This window comes from Setaria viridis, chromosome 4, assembly GCF_005286985.2.
Source record: "Setaria viridis chromosome 4, Setaria_viridis_v4.0, whole genome shotgun sequence".
In the NCBI taxonomy this organism is placed as follows: Eukaryota; Viridiplantae; Streptophyta; class Magnoliopsida; order Poales; family Poaceae; genus Setaria; species Setaria viridis.
The window spans coordinates 3752672-3765441 of record NC_048266.2 but is presented as its reverse complement, the minus strand read 5'-3'; the positions used below and the strand labels follow the sequence as shown (position 1 = coordinate 3765441).

At 53.1% G+C, this 12770-nt stretch overlaps 1 protein-coding gene across 1 annotated transcript; it reads right to left on the bottom strand.

Moving 5' to 3' along the window:
* Nucleotides 1–10390: 10390 nt before the first annotated feature.
* On the bottom strand, nt 10391–12427 carry LOC117852478 (exocyst complex component EXO70B2). The gene has a single exon (XM_034734581.2). The coding sequence runs from the start codon at nt 12093–12095 to the stop codon at nt 10596–10598; it is 1500 nt and encodes a 499-aa protein (XP_034590472.1). The 5' UTR covers nt 12096–12427; the 3' UTR covers nt 10391–10595.
* Between the last annotated feature and the right edge of the window lie 343 nt (nt 12428–12770).

The following is a 12770-nucleotide window of genomic DNA, read 5'->3' as shown; positions in this document are numbered from 1 at the left end:
TCCTTAGCTAGCGGCGTATCTCAAGGGTACCAGGGGCCGGCATACGCTCCGCCAATTACGGCTCCGAACAAGAGTTATTCAAATACACCTTATTCGGCTTCTCAGCCGACCCAAATTCCAGTTGGAGGTTCTGGCGCTTCCTCATCATCGATCGCTATGGGGTTTAATGGCGCGCAATATCTCCAGCCGCGTCCCATTCAGTTGTCTTCCGCGCAGTTTCCTCCGTTAAATCCAGCGCCTTGGGGGGCACCATCAGTGACGGCCGCCCAGGATCAACCGGCCAACCATGGAAGTCCTCAACTCCAGGCATCTTTCCAGGCGGCCGCTAGTCCAATCATGCCGCAGTATCAGCCTGTCGCACCGGAGATAAGCAGGGCGGCAGAATCAACGGAAGTACTTCGGGGCGTTGCACCGCTCGTACTGTATGACGAAGCAGGCGGCTCATTCAGGCAGCCGACCCTGACTACGCAGCTGGCTATGACACATCAGACGCCGCACATTTTCACTCAGCATCAAGTCACCCCACTGCCGGTATACCAGCACGTACCAGTTCCCCAGCCGATAGCTGACCAGCAACAGCCAGACTGGACGGCGCGCATAGCGGAGGTGATTCAAGAGCAATTTGGCTTAAAACCGAAGGTGCAGACACCATACCCGCCTACATACGACTCGCTGCCGTTTCCCCATCGGTATAAAGTTCCCAATTTCACTAAGTTCTCGGGGCTGGATGACACTTCAACTGTGGAACGCGTGAACAGATTCATCATCCAATGCGGGGAAGCAGCGGCGCAAGATGCTCTACGGGTGCGCCTTTTCTCGTCATCCTTGTCTGGGTCGGCCTTCCAGTGGTTCACCACGTTACCGCCCAACTCGATAATTACATGGGCCTGTCTGGGTCGGCCTTCCAGTGGTTCACCACGTTACCGCCCAACTCGATAATTACATGGGCCGATGTGGAAAGGCAATTTCATAAATACTTCTACGCCGGAATACATGAGATGAAGCTGTCCGATTTAACCAGCCTCAGACAGAGAAGCGACGAGCCGATTTCCTCATATGTGCAAAGGTTCAGGGAAATCAGGAACAAGTGCTACTCCCTAGCCCTGACCGATGCGCAACTGGCCGATATAGCCTTCCAAGGTCTCCTGCCTCATATCAAAGAAAAGTACGCTTCGCAGGAGTTTGAGAGCTTGAGCCAAATCGTCCATCGACTGTCTGGTCAAGAAGTACGCCCTTTTGATCCACGAAGGAACTTCCAGAAGAAGGTGGCATACTTAGAAGAGTTTGAAACGGAAGAAGAAACAGGGATCGGCCTTGCAGAATGGATTAAAGGGAAAAAGCCGATATCGTGTCCATTCGGAAAGAAGGAGCCGGAAACGTTCGGATTTGACACGTCAAAGGCCGATAAAATCTTCGACCTCCTCCTCCAGGAAGGACAGATCAAGCTCTCACCGTACCATACGATTCCTTCTGCCGAACAGCTGAAGAAGATGAAATATTGCAAGTGGCATAACGTTACCTCCCATGATACAAACGAATGCAAAATCTTCCGGCAGCAGATACAGTCGGCCATCGAGCAAGGCAGACTTAAATTTGAAGTTCCAACGAAACCGGCCAAGCCGATGAAGATCGACCAGCACCCCTTCCCCACCAACATGGTTGATACGGGGAGGAATTCGCTCCAAACCAAGGTACTGACGTCCGAATCAGCTAAGCAAAGCGGCGCCGTGGACCCCAGGAATCAAGCAACACCCGAAGACGTCAAGGGAAAACGGCGGATGGAAGATGATGATGACGGAATGGGAGAACCACGCAAGCCCATTACTTCCCAATTTCTGCTCAATAAGTATCAGCGGCAACATGAACGCTCGAGATCCCGGGAAGAGGCGATGCGGCGACATGAAAATCACTAGCGATGTCCGTTCTTCATCCACTGTTGGGAAAGCAACCTCAGGTTGCCATCGGCCGATAATTGCCCTGAGTGCAACGGCCCGTATCATAACAATCGACCGTTCAGAAGGTCTCGTTCCAGAGATGGGAAATCAGAGCCGATCAGCAGGAACTGGCGCGACCAAGAAGACCGGCGCCCTCCAGTACGTGATCGGCTGGGGGGCAGAAGTGACCGATGTGACCGGTCGGAAGGCAGGCGCGAGCGAAATGATAGGCCGGGGGGCAGATTTGATCGACATGACCGGCCAGAAAACAAGGTTAGCCTCCACAGTCGACTTGAAGAAATGGCCGATGCTCGGGTATCAGACGAGAGTCCTTTAGGATGTGAACCAGAATGGGAACGCGCCAGGTCACAGACCAAACTAGTAAACCCCAGGTGGTGCCCTGATGGATTGACCAAATCTCAAAAAAGAAGAATCCAACGTCTCCGCCAGTGGGAACAACAGGAAGAAGAGCAAAGACATACGATGGATGAGAAAAACGGCAGGTCTCAGGTCTGGCGCCCCAAAAGAGGCGACAGGGGAGACGACGAATCGGTAGCCGACATTGGCATGGTTTTCATACTGCCGATGGAGTTCATGACTCCTGCCGACCGACAAAACATGTCGGCAATAGAAGAGCAGATGGCACAATTAGCCTTGGAACCAATGACAGCCACGTTCGAGAAGCCCGAAGATGACAAACAACAACACCTGAAGGCGTTGTTTCTTAAAGGGCATGTCAACGGCCGACCCATCACCAGATTACTGGTAGACGGAGGAGCTGCAGTTAACATCATGCCGTACGCCATGTTCCGGAAGCTAGGGAAGAGCGATGACGACCTGACCAGGACAGATATGATGCTCAAGGACTTCGAAGGCAACGTATCCCCCGCTCGTGGCGCTCTCTGCGTCGACCTCACCATCGGCAGTAAGACCCTTCCTACTACTTTCTTTATCATTAATGGCAAGGGGCCTACAACATGCTACTCGGCCGAGAATGGATACATGCAAATTGCTGTATCCCGTCTACAATGCATCAATGCCTCGTGCAATGGGTCGGCGACAATATCGAGGTGGTCACCGCCGATTCCGCATACAGCGTCGCGACAGCCGACACGCAGCAGTGGAGCTGCGAGAACGTCAAGTGCATATCCGGGAGAATATGGGACACTGATTTCTTGAAGGTGTCCGATTTTGGCCTGCAGCCGATCCGAGCAGTCGGCTCCGAAGACTCAGACTAAATGGATCAGTTCGCCCGAGAAGATGGGAAGCTGGGACACGGATTCACGTCGGCCGATTCATTAGAAATGATAGACTTAGGCGATGGCACCAAACCAAGGCCGAAATATATTAGTGCAAATTTGGATCCGGAATACAAAGGTAAATTGACAAATTTATTAAGAGAATTTAAGGATTGCTTTGCTTGGGAATACCATGAGATGCCCGGATTAGACCGATCTATTGTTGAGCATCGGTTACCCATAAAGCCAGGGTATCGGCCGTATCAACAGCCTGCACGGCGGTGTAATCCTAAAATCCTACCAGACATAAAAGCTAAAAAAATGGCATTTATGTCTGACTGAAGCCATATGGACATACAGGATGGCTTGCCATGGGGCCACCAAGATGTCCCCTTATCAGTTGGTGTACGGTCACGAGGCGGTACTACCATGGGAATTGAGGGCAGGGTCGAGACGCACTTCGCTCCAGGACCAGTTGGCGGCCGACGACTACTCCTCACTCATGAAAAGGGAACTTGATGACTTGGCTGGCCAACGATTGAGAGCTTTGATAAGTATTGAAGAAAACAAGAAGAAAGTGGTCAGATGGTATGATAAGAAGGTCAAAGTCAAACAATTCTCTCCGGGAGACATGGTATGGAAGTTAGTAATGCCGATCGGGTCGAAAGATCCTAAATTCGGTAAATGGTCCCCTACGTGGGAAGGGCCATATAAAATCGGCCGATGTGCTCCAGGAAACGCTTATATTCTGGAAACGATCGAAGGAGAAGAGTTTACTAGGGCTCTGAACGAAAGATACTTGAAAAGGTACTACCCTAGTATATGGGTCGGAGCATAAGGATCAACCACGATGAACAAGCACACGGCCGATACAAAAGGAATCGTCTGGAGAAAAAACATAATCGTCCAAATCGGCTGATATATTTTATTCGGTACGGACGATAGGTTACACGGCCGACACAGTACAAGTCGCCCTTAGAAGAAAAAAATAATTAACCACGCCTTTTCTTAAGCTCTCTCTCAACCCGACCTAGTTCTATCAGAAGACGGATGTGCCGTTCTTCTATCTCTTTCATCGCGGCCTCCGCTTCAACTTGACGGGGGAGAGGATGACTCCGGTCCATTGCCGGACGTGATGTTCCTGCTGCTGCATCTTCAAGGATGATTTGACGAGGAAGCGCGTGACTTCTGTCGGCTTGAGGTCGCCGGTGGTCGTTGGCGTCAAGGAAGTCCCAGATTCGTCGGATGTCAGCAGGGACGTGCTCTTTGAGTTCGTCATGATGGGCCCTGATTAAATCCTTGTCTTCTTGTGACAACGGTTCGTAGGAGTACACGAGTCCGATGGCTCGTTCGAGCTCAGGACTAAGGCGCCGCGGCTGGGAAAAGCAACAATATACATATGGCCGCCGAAGATGTGATTCTCTTCAGAGGAATTAAACTGAGAAACAGAATGAAGGCAGATCTTTTACCTGATTAACGGAGAAATAGGAAGAGGATGAAGAAGACATGACTGAAAAGCGCGCCGATGAAAACAAGTCAGGGAAGATGAAGCCGAGCTAAACGGGTACTCTCAAAACGGGGATCTAGGCCAGTGTTTATAAGAAGAAAAGACGTGGATGTTTGGTAAGACACGTCCCATCGGAAGTAAAAAGGGTAATAAATAAGGGGGCGCCGCGAAGGACGGTCAAAGGAGATATTAATGTTCGTACAAGACTACCAGTGCCTTTACAGGTCGCCCAGAAGGGCGTTGATAGCCGCGATCGCTCAACGCCGGATCTGATCGGCCGAATCCAGGACCCGTTGATCATCCTCCGCCGATCCAGGGACTTCTGACATGTGGCGGTGGAGTTTGAGAGCTTCGTGAGCCAGGTGTTGCCTCTCCCGTTTCAGATCGGCAATGACGGAAGAAAGTTCCTAAAGCCTCTTCTCTTCGGCGGTTATTGCTTTGGTCACCTGCTCCATCTCCTTGGCAAGCTCTGCTCTTCGGCGTTTGAGGCGATCTATCGTACTGACGATTCCCGGGCGAGAGTCTTCCAGAAAGTGGATCTGTTGATGCACCTCTTGAGATTGACGCTTGTACGTGTCTTCTTCTTCACGAGTCTTGCTCAACTTGGCGCGATCGGCCATGTGACGCAGGGCCCTAAAGACCGGAATCCTCATTGACTCGATGTACGCGGCTGGCGCCAAGGCTTCTTCCGCTTCTTCTCATACTCGCCCGCTGACATCACCAAAAAGCTGCCGAATCGGCGAGGCATCTTCTACTAATCGGCCGATGTCCTCTTGAAGAAGGGATCGTATGCTCTCGAGCTTGGCACGGACGTCGTCAGGAACAGAACTCAAAGTGACCTGACGGGAAGCGACTTCCTCGTCATCGGAGAGGGTGACCGCGAACGAGAAAAGGCTATTGTTGGGGGTGTCCTATTCCTGGAAAATCGTAAATCAAAAAGAAGACAAGTCAGCCGATGGTGATAGCAAATTGGCCGGTTAAGGGTGGGAAATCTCTTACCTCCTTAAAACGGATTTCTTCAAGCTGCGTTTGAGAGACCGTTACCCTCGACTCAGGGGTTGGTGCCACTGGCTCGTCAGAAGAAGAAGATTCTACAATAATTGGCGCTTTGCTCGGGCCAGCTTCTCGAAGGATGACCAATGGTTGATTAGGCGGGGCGCTTGATGTACCGGTAACATGTATCAAAATTTAATAAGAGCATCATCCAAATACTAGAGGAATGGGCTGAAGGATGGTATACCTCGGTAGATGGAAGCGCTGGCGTTTCGACGACCGCTTGGGCTACTGCCGATTGCTGGGGGCCCACAAGGGTGATTTGTGCAGTCTAATATAAGAAGAGTCAGTATAAGAGATGGCGGTCAGAAAGATCGGATCACAAGTTTACCTGCATGGCCTCTACCAGTAATGACGCAGCGGCTGCTCCGGCTTCTGTGGTAACTTGAATGTCGACTTCTCCAGCAGTTGGAAGGGGCGGCGCGATCGAAGTTTCTGCCGGTGTAATCATAGGAGGATCGACCGATTCTATACGAGCTCGTACTCGGCGACTGGTCTTCTTGACAACCTTCTTCTGCGACTGCTTCGCTCGACCGGCAATAACGTCCACGGAAGGAGCATGATAGCCGATAAGGGGGAAGGTGGTATATGGATAACGGTCCTCTATCGGCCGGCCACTCCGACTGCATTTTGGGGAGACGCGGTTCTCAGACTGAGTCAACAGCGAGAGTTAGTATATACGTTTAACAAACATTAATAGGGAATGAAAATCGGCCAGGAAGAAGTACCTCGGCATTCGGGTTGATGTTGGCTGGATCAAGAAGGTTGCAATATGTCGATGCAGAAGTGCAGAACATGTACTGTTTCCATTCGGCCCACCATAGCTTGAATGGTTGAACGGCGAAGGGGGCTACTATCCATTCGTTCAGGTCTATGGTACTGGAGTCTGGGATCCGATCTTGCAGCCGATTGTAGTCAAGGCCCTTGGTGAGTTCATCTCTGAACTTTGCTCGGCCGATGAAGTATGCCTGAATCGGCAATTGACCCATGCCGAATTGCCGTGCTGCAACGGAGGGGTTGTAGAACTCATACGTAGGAGCATCCTTCCCCGAGAAGAAGTTGGCCGGTAAGATTACCGGTTTGATTAATTCGTCTGTGAGGTCTTCGTCGAATCGGCCAGTATTCGAGTCAAAGCAAGAAGGGAGCTCAAAGATTGGGTCATCCCTCTGGTAAGGAAACCAGACAGTTGCATCTTCACTGAAGCCATTATAAAAACACCGGAAGTACTCGGCCACCTTGGTAGCAGAGTACGAGCAACCGGAGAAGGCTGATGCCGCTTCGCCGAAGGATGTACATCGGCGTCGGACAGTGGGATTCTCTGCCGATTCAATGTTGGGGAACGTCATGTGCTCTACTCGCTGTTGAGAAATCTTGCTCATGTACATGTTAAGCCATAAGTTGATAAACCACCAGGGTCCACCAGGGTTTCCAATCGGCTCCCCTTGGGATAATTTTACGCCGATTTGGTGAAGCATGTGGTAGGCTGCTCCCAGTAGATGCTTTCCGAGGGGAACGGAAGTCCCTGCCGATAATGCCTCGGCCAGAGCTTGAGTGTTGGTGGACGGACCAGCTGCGCTCCCACAGAAGAAGTGTTTCTCCAGCCACATCATCAGGAAGGCCGTGTGCTCTCTGTTCTCGACCGATCCGGCCCTTCTGTTGCATCTGATGAAACCCTTCCATCCGCCGATTCCCCTTGTGTCCAGCCGATGAGATGTTGTGGCTAAAAGGCGAAAAGGGGTGTCCGGGGAGGAAATGTCCAGGCCGGTCAGCAAGACTACATCGGCCAGAGTGGGGGTCATGGGTCCGTGTCCAAAAAGGAATGCATTGAGAGCGTCGGACCAGAAGTAAGAAGCTGCCATCACTAATGGCTCGTTCCGTTCCATTTGGGACAAGGATAGATCGATGCACTGGCCGATTTTGAGCTCGTCCCATTGGACCTTCTTAGAGGCGGCTATCCGCTGGTACAATTCCCTCCAGCCCGGAGTTTCATTCGGCCATGACCTAAAGGTACCCGACCAATGATCTAGGTCCATAGTTGATTGCTTGAAAGGGATCCTATGGGTTTCCAAATTGATTAAGTCGGTTGGATCTGGGTTTCCCATGGGACCAAGGCAGATAAGGCCGGGAGTTTCTGTGAGGCGAATGGTAACGTGATGCCTAACCGCCTAAAAAAGGAAAAAGGGGGTGCGGGAGTAAGAAATAGATCTAAAGTAAATGCATTACTGATAGGGAAAGTTTCGGTAATGACCTCCAGGATGAAGCTCCTCGTAATCGGCGGGATTGCCGGTGTAGCTGCAGACGATGAAGCCGCCAATGGGATTTCTGTTGAAGCCCCAACTTCCACTGACGGAGTTCCTTCTCCCGTCGATGGAGCCGCCGCTGTTTCTGCTGGAACCTCCGCCGAAGGCGCCATCTCCGGAGCTTCGGGCGCTGGTGAAGTGGTTGAGGGTGCCGCCATTGGAGAAGTGGGGAGGAATGGAAGGAAGGAGGCACCGGAGAAAACTGGAGGACTAAGGAAAGTGTCCGAGGAAGAAGAAGGCCGGTGCGTTAAAGGAGGAAGATGTGAGCTCGTACGGGGAGTACGGGGCGTACTGATATTTAAAGGTAGTCTGAGAAGGGTTAAAAGTGTAATTTTTACTGCGCCGGCGTTTCGATTTTTTTGGGAGGAGTGGTTGTCGTGGGCGCCCGTTTCGAAAAAATTGCAATCATCAGGCTGGAGACCGCGAAACGGAAGGATATTTTCAATGCACTCGTTTCGGAAGGGAAGTTGAAAGGAATTTCGAAGTAAAGACTATGTTTTACTCCGAAACTGGGGGGCATGTGTTGACGCCAGATTTTGACACGTGTGTAATCGGCGTCAGGGAAAGAAGAAATCAGAAGAAGCGGCGAGACACAGGGATGGCGGTTGGAAATCGACCGATTGGTGCTACAGTTATGGATCGGCCGATTGACCTTTGGAGCTCCACCTCGCCCGACCCCTGAGGTCTGGGATCGGATGCGCCCGACCCTCCAAGGGAGGATCTCCGCCTCGCCCGACCTTAGGTCCTAGGATCGGAGTAGTCTGAACCCTCTACACATGGGTCCTAATCGGTTGTCCCTTGCCGATGAGGTGAATAGAAATCAGCCGATTAGGAGGCTGGAATAATTGGGCCGGTGTGGGCCTAAAGAGGATTACGAAGATAAAGAGGGAATCAGCCCATGAAGAGTGCGATAATCGACCTAGTACGAATCGTACTTGTAAATATTCGTTTTCTGTTTAAATTTAGGGATAGAGTTCTAATCGGATAAGAAGTCGTTTGTAACGGGCTACAAATAGCCACCCTTGTAGATCTGTAATCATCATCAACTCAATACAACAAACTACTATTTCCTCGTACCTACTTTCAAGCAGGCGACTTCGCCAATACTTTTCTTCTTTTTCACGAGTTCGTACGGTTTGGCGGGGCTGCATCAACTTGGCCTCCGGCCGATCTTGTAAGTTCCGCTTATCGAGTAAATTCTAAGCTTTAACTTCGGACGCATCGCTGTCGTTTCGTTTAGATTTATTCATCGGTTATCGATATTCACTAGAATTCTAGGTTTTACCTGTTGTTCTAGTTTTATCACCAGTTATCCAGCTAGGAATAGAAGCTTTCGGCTTTCTCGTGCTTCGTTATTTAATCTATTGTCTTACGTATAGCCGATTTAGATCTATTCTTAGTGTTGTTACTGTAGCGTTGTTTAGATTACTCTAGCAGTTTTCTTTATTAACGCTGCCCGGTAATCGGCTGCGTCATAGCCGATTTCTTTATTACGGCAAATCGGCCGATTCGCTGATAAGCTTTCTCGAGATCGGATCTTTAGCCGATCGCAACCTCTGGGATCTGACATGTTTCTTTCCTTTCCTTGCCAATCAACAGGTCAGATTGGCTGGCACGCCGCGCGAACCGCACCAGGGCGATCACCCGAACAGGAGCTAAGCAGATTCTCCCGGGTCGTGTGTCCGATACTGGGAATTTGATCAGTCGATTTCTAGCGCAAACACAGATATACGAGAAAAATTCCTCCTATACCACTAGAAATTTGTAACGTTGTCTCGTATGCCATCTAAATTCTTCATTTTTCTTATCTGCCTGTCCCTTCCCTGCTGATATTGCCGTTACATCCGTCAAAACTTGACGCCTCGCGATGTCAAATTTTCACTTTAATGGCATTTCTGATTCTACCCCTCCATTGACCGATGACTCCGATCACTAAATCGCCATCTGCAAGTGAGAGAGATGGAGAGATCACAGAGGAGCGGAGCGGAGACGGCTTGAACACGCTGGAGGTATCACGATCGCATGGGCGCTCGCGTGGCGCCTGTTCCGGGCCTGCGCTGGTGGACCTCAAATTCGAGCGCCAGTAGAAACAGAGCACCGGTGCACGAATTTGGCCGCAGCCCGCAGCGGACTTCGGAATCGAGAGCCGGCCGATAAACTTGGCGCCGAATCTGCGACGGCTGTCTGGCACGGACGCAAATTCACCCAAGAAACACACGACGCTGGCATGGACTTGGCGAGCAGAGTCTTGTACACCATCCAAGCGACGGTTCCCTTTCTTTCGGTTGTCATCTCGCCTCTCGCGTCCGCAGAAGAACGCGCGGGCCGTTGTTTGAGGTGCCATGAACGATGGCTCGGTTGACATTTGAACATGGCTCTTATTGATTTTGGACACTGGCATTGAAACTGAAAGTTTCTGAATTCAATCCAGGCAATTCCTGCACAATCCGGTATCTGTTTCTAAATTCTGATACCGAACAGGTTCTGTAACTCCGTTTTTCCTTGTATAAATGAAATAATGAATACACCTCTGCTGATCATACGGTCCAACGGAACATATCTTCTAGCCCTCAAACAAGTCTGATAGCCGCTGCTCCAGCTCCTCCGCGGTGCGCCCGACGGCCACCTCAACCTCCGGGTGGTCCTCCAGGTACCGGCGATACGCCGGCACGACGCTCGCCGACACGGTCTTCCGGAGTATGCCTCGGAGCACGGGGTTGGGAACCTTCCAGCACCTCTGAGCGCAGCAGGCGTTCTCCAGCGCCGTGTAGAACGCGCTCAGCCGGTTGGTCGTCCAGCGCCGGAGTGGCTTCGCGCCGCCCGCGGCGTCGTCCAACCGCGACACGACGGGCGCCCAGGACGTGGCCATGTAGCCCTTGATGTAGCCTTCCATGCGCTCCTCGCGGGCGCGGATCCATCCCGGCGGCAGGAACAGCTTGAGGTCGGAGCGCACGGCGCGGCGGAGGATGGCGAACGTGTTGTTGAGCATGAAAACCTGCCCCAGCCCCGGGAACGCGAGCGCCGCGGACTTCTCCTCGAGCACGGTTTCCAGGCACGAGATCAGGTCCGTCACCAGGCCGAAGCCGCCCTCGGCGGCGCCGGGCGCGAGAGGCGGCGCACCTTCGAAGTCGCCGTCGTCGTCGTCGCTGCTGCCGAGGACGAAGCAGAGGGAGATGTGGTTGCGGAGCATGCATCGGAAGTATCCCATCCAGAATCCGACGCACGGGTGCACCTCGCCGCCCTGCGGCATCCGCCACGGGTAGTGCGAGCGGATGAACGTCCTGAGGTCGCGGCCGCAGCTCCGGGCCGCGTCCACCAGGGCGGCGAGTGTGTCCTCGGCGGCAGCCAAGACTGGGTGGGAGGGGCCCCAGGAGAACATCCTCCCCAGGACGGGGAACGCCTCGGAGACCGGGACGTACACGTCGAGCGCCGCGAGAAGCTTCGACGGTGAGCTCCCGAGCGCCGCGACGGCGGCGGCCAGTTTCAGCATCGCGCCGGCGCTTGCCGCCGCGAGCTCCCCAAGAGCCTCCACCTGCTTTACCGTGAGCTCCCGGTGCCGGAGGCGGAAGACGCGCTCCATGGTGCTCAGCGCCTGCGCCCACGCCCTGACCCTTCTCCCAACTTCCCGCCGTGGGAGGCTCTCGCCGCCCCTGCCAGAGTCCATGTCCAGCACCCAGCCGACGTCGAAACCGGCGAGCCAGCGAGACAAGGCGTCGGCGCGCGCACCGGCCCCGGCTGGAGAGGAGAAGGCGGGGAGGAGGGTGAGCATGCGTTGCTGGTGCCTGTCGATGTCGTCGAGCACGGTGGCGGAAGACTCCGAGACCGAGAGGAGGCTGGTGCGGTCGACCGCGTCGGGGACGGCGTAGGAGGTGGAGGAAGGTGAAGCAGATCCGCTCGGGTACGGGTCGGGGCAGAACTCGTCGGCGTTGTTGCTGCTGGAGCCGTCGCTCTCAGAGGAGCCGGAGCGGTAGGATGCCGGGCTGCTGCCACCGCTGCTGCTGTTGTCGAAGCCACCGTCGTCGGCGCCGAACTGGGCGTCCTCGATGGTGACGCGCAGGTACATCGCGACGATGTCTCTCGCCGGCCCCCGGCCTGGAAGAACCGTGAGGTTAGCTCCCGCCGACGAGCTCGCATGCAGATGCAGTAACACGCGCTCAATCGCCGCAAAGGGAGTAGGACTAGAGCTCAATCGCTCGAGTGATCCTTAGCTTTTTCCCGATGAAGAAACTTCGGAGGCGCCGTTCGTCGCGGTCGCTTGGCTTTTCTCTGCTGCGGCGCTCGCCGCGAGTAGGCGCAAGCGTGGTCGGGCCATTGACTGGTGCACGCGCTCGCCGCGAGTCGTTTCTTCCTCTGGTTCCACGCGGGTTCTGTCTGGATTGCCACCGAGAGCACTTCCACGAGCTCATCAAGAATGCGACTGGAGTAATGGAATAATCTGGACTAGTCAATCCAAGCCAACACACCGATTCCAAGGAGATGGTAATAGTAGCATATGTCAAATCATACAGACTGTTGCCTTTCACCATAGATTCCACCAAGAGTCCAAGAACTCGAATCTCCAAGACATTCAGTAACAGATTTGCTACTAATGTTTCTCATCAATCATCGTACTCCCTCCGAATGAAGATTTATGTACTCCACAGTGTTGACATAGGAGGTATCCTATTCGTGCCCCGAGATCTGTGCGCCTGGACCACTGCTAGTTTTCCCGTCGATACGTACGACATGTCACCGTTAT

Excerpts from the sequence above, each read along its gene's own strand:
- LOC117852478 (XM_034734581.2), bottom strand. The coding sequence starts at position 12,095 with ATGTACCTGCGCGTCACCATCGAGGACGCCCAGTTCGGCGCCGACGAC.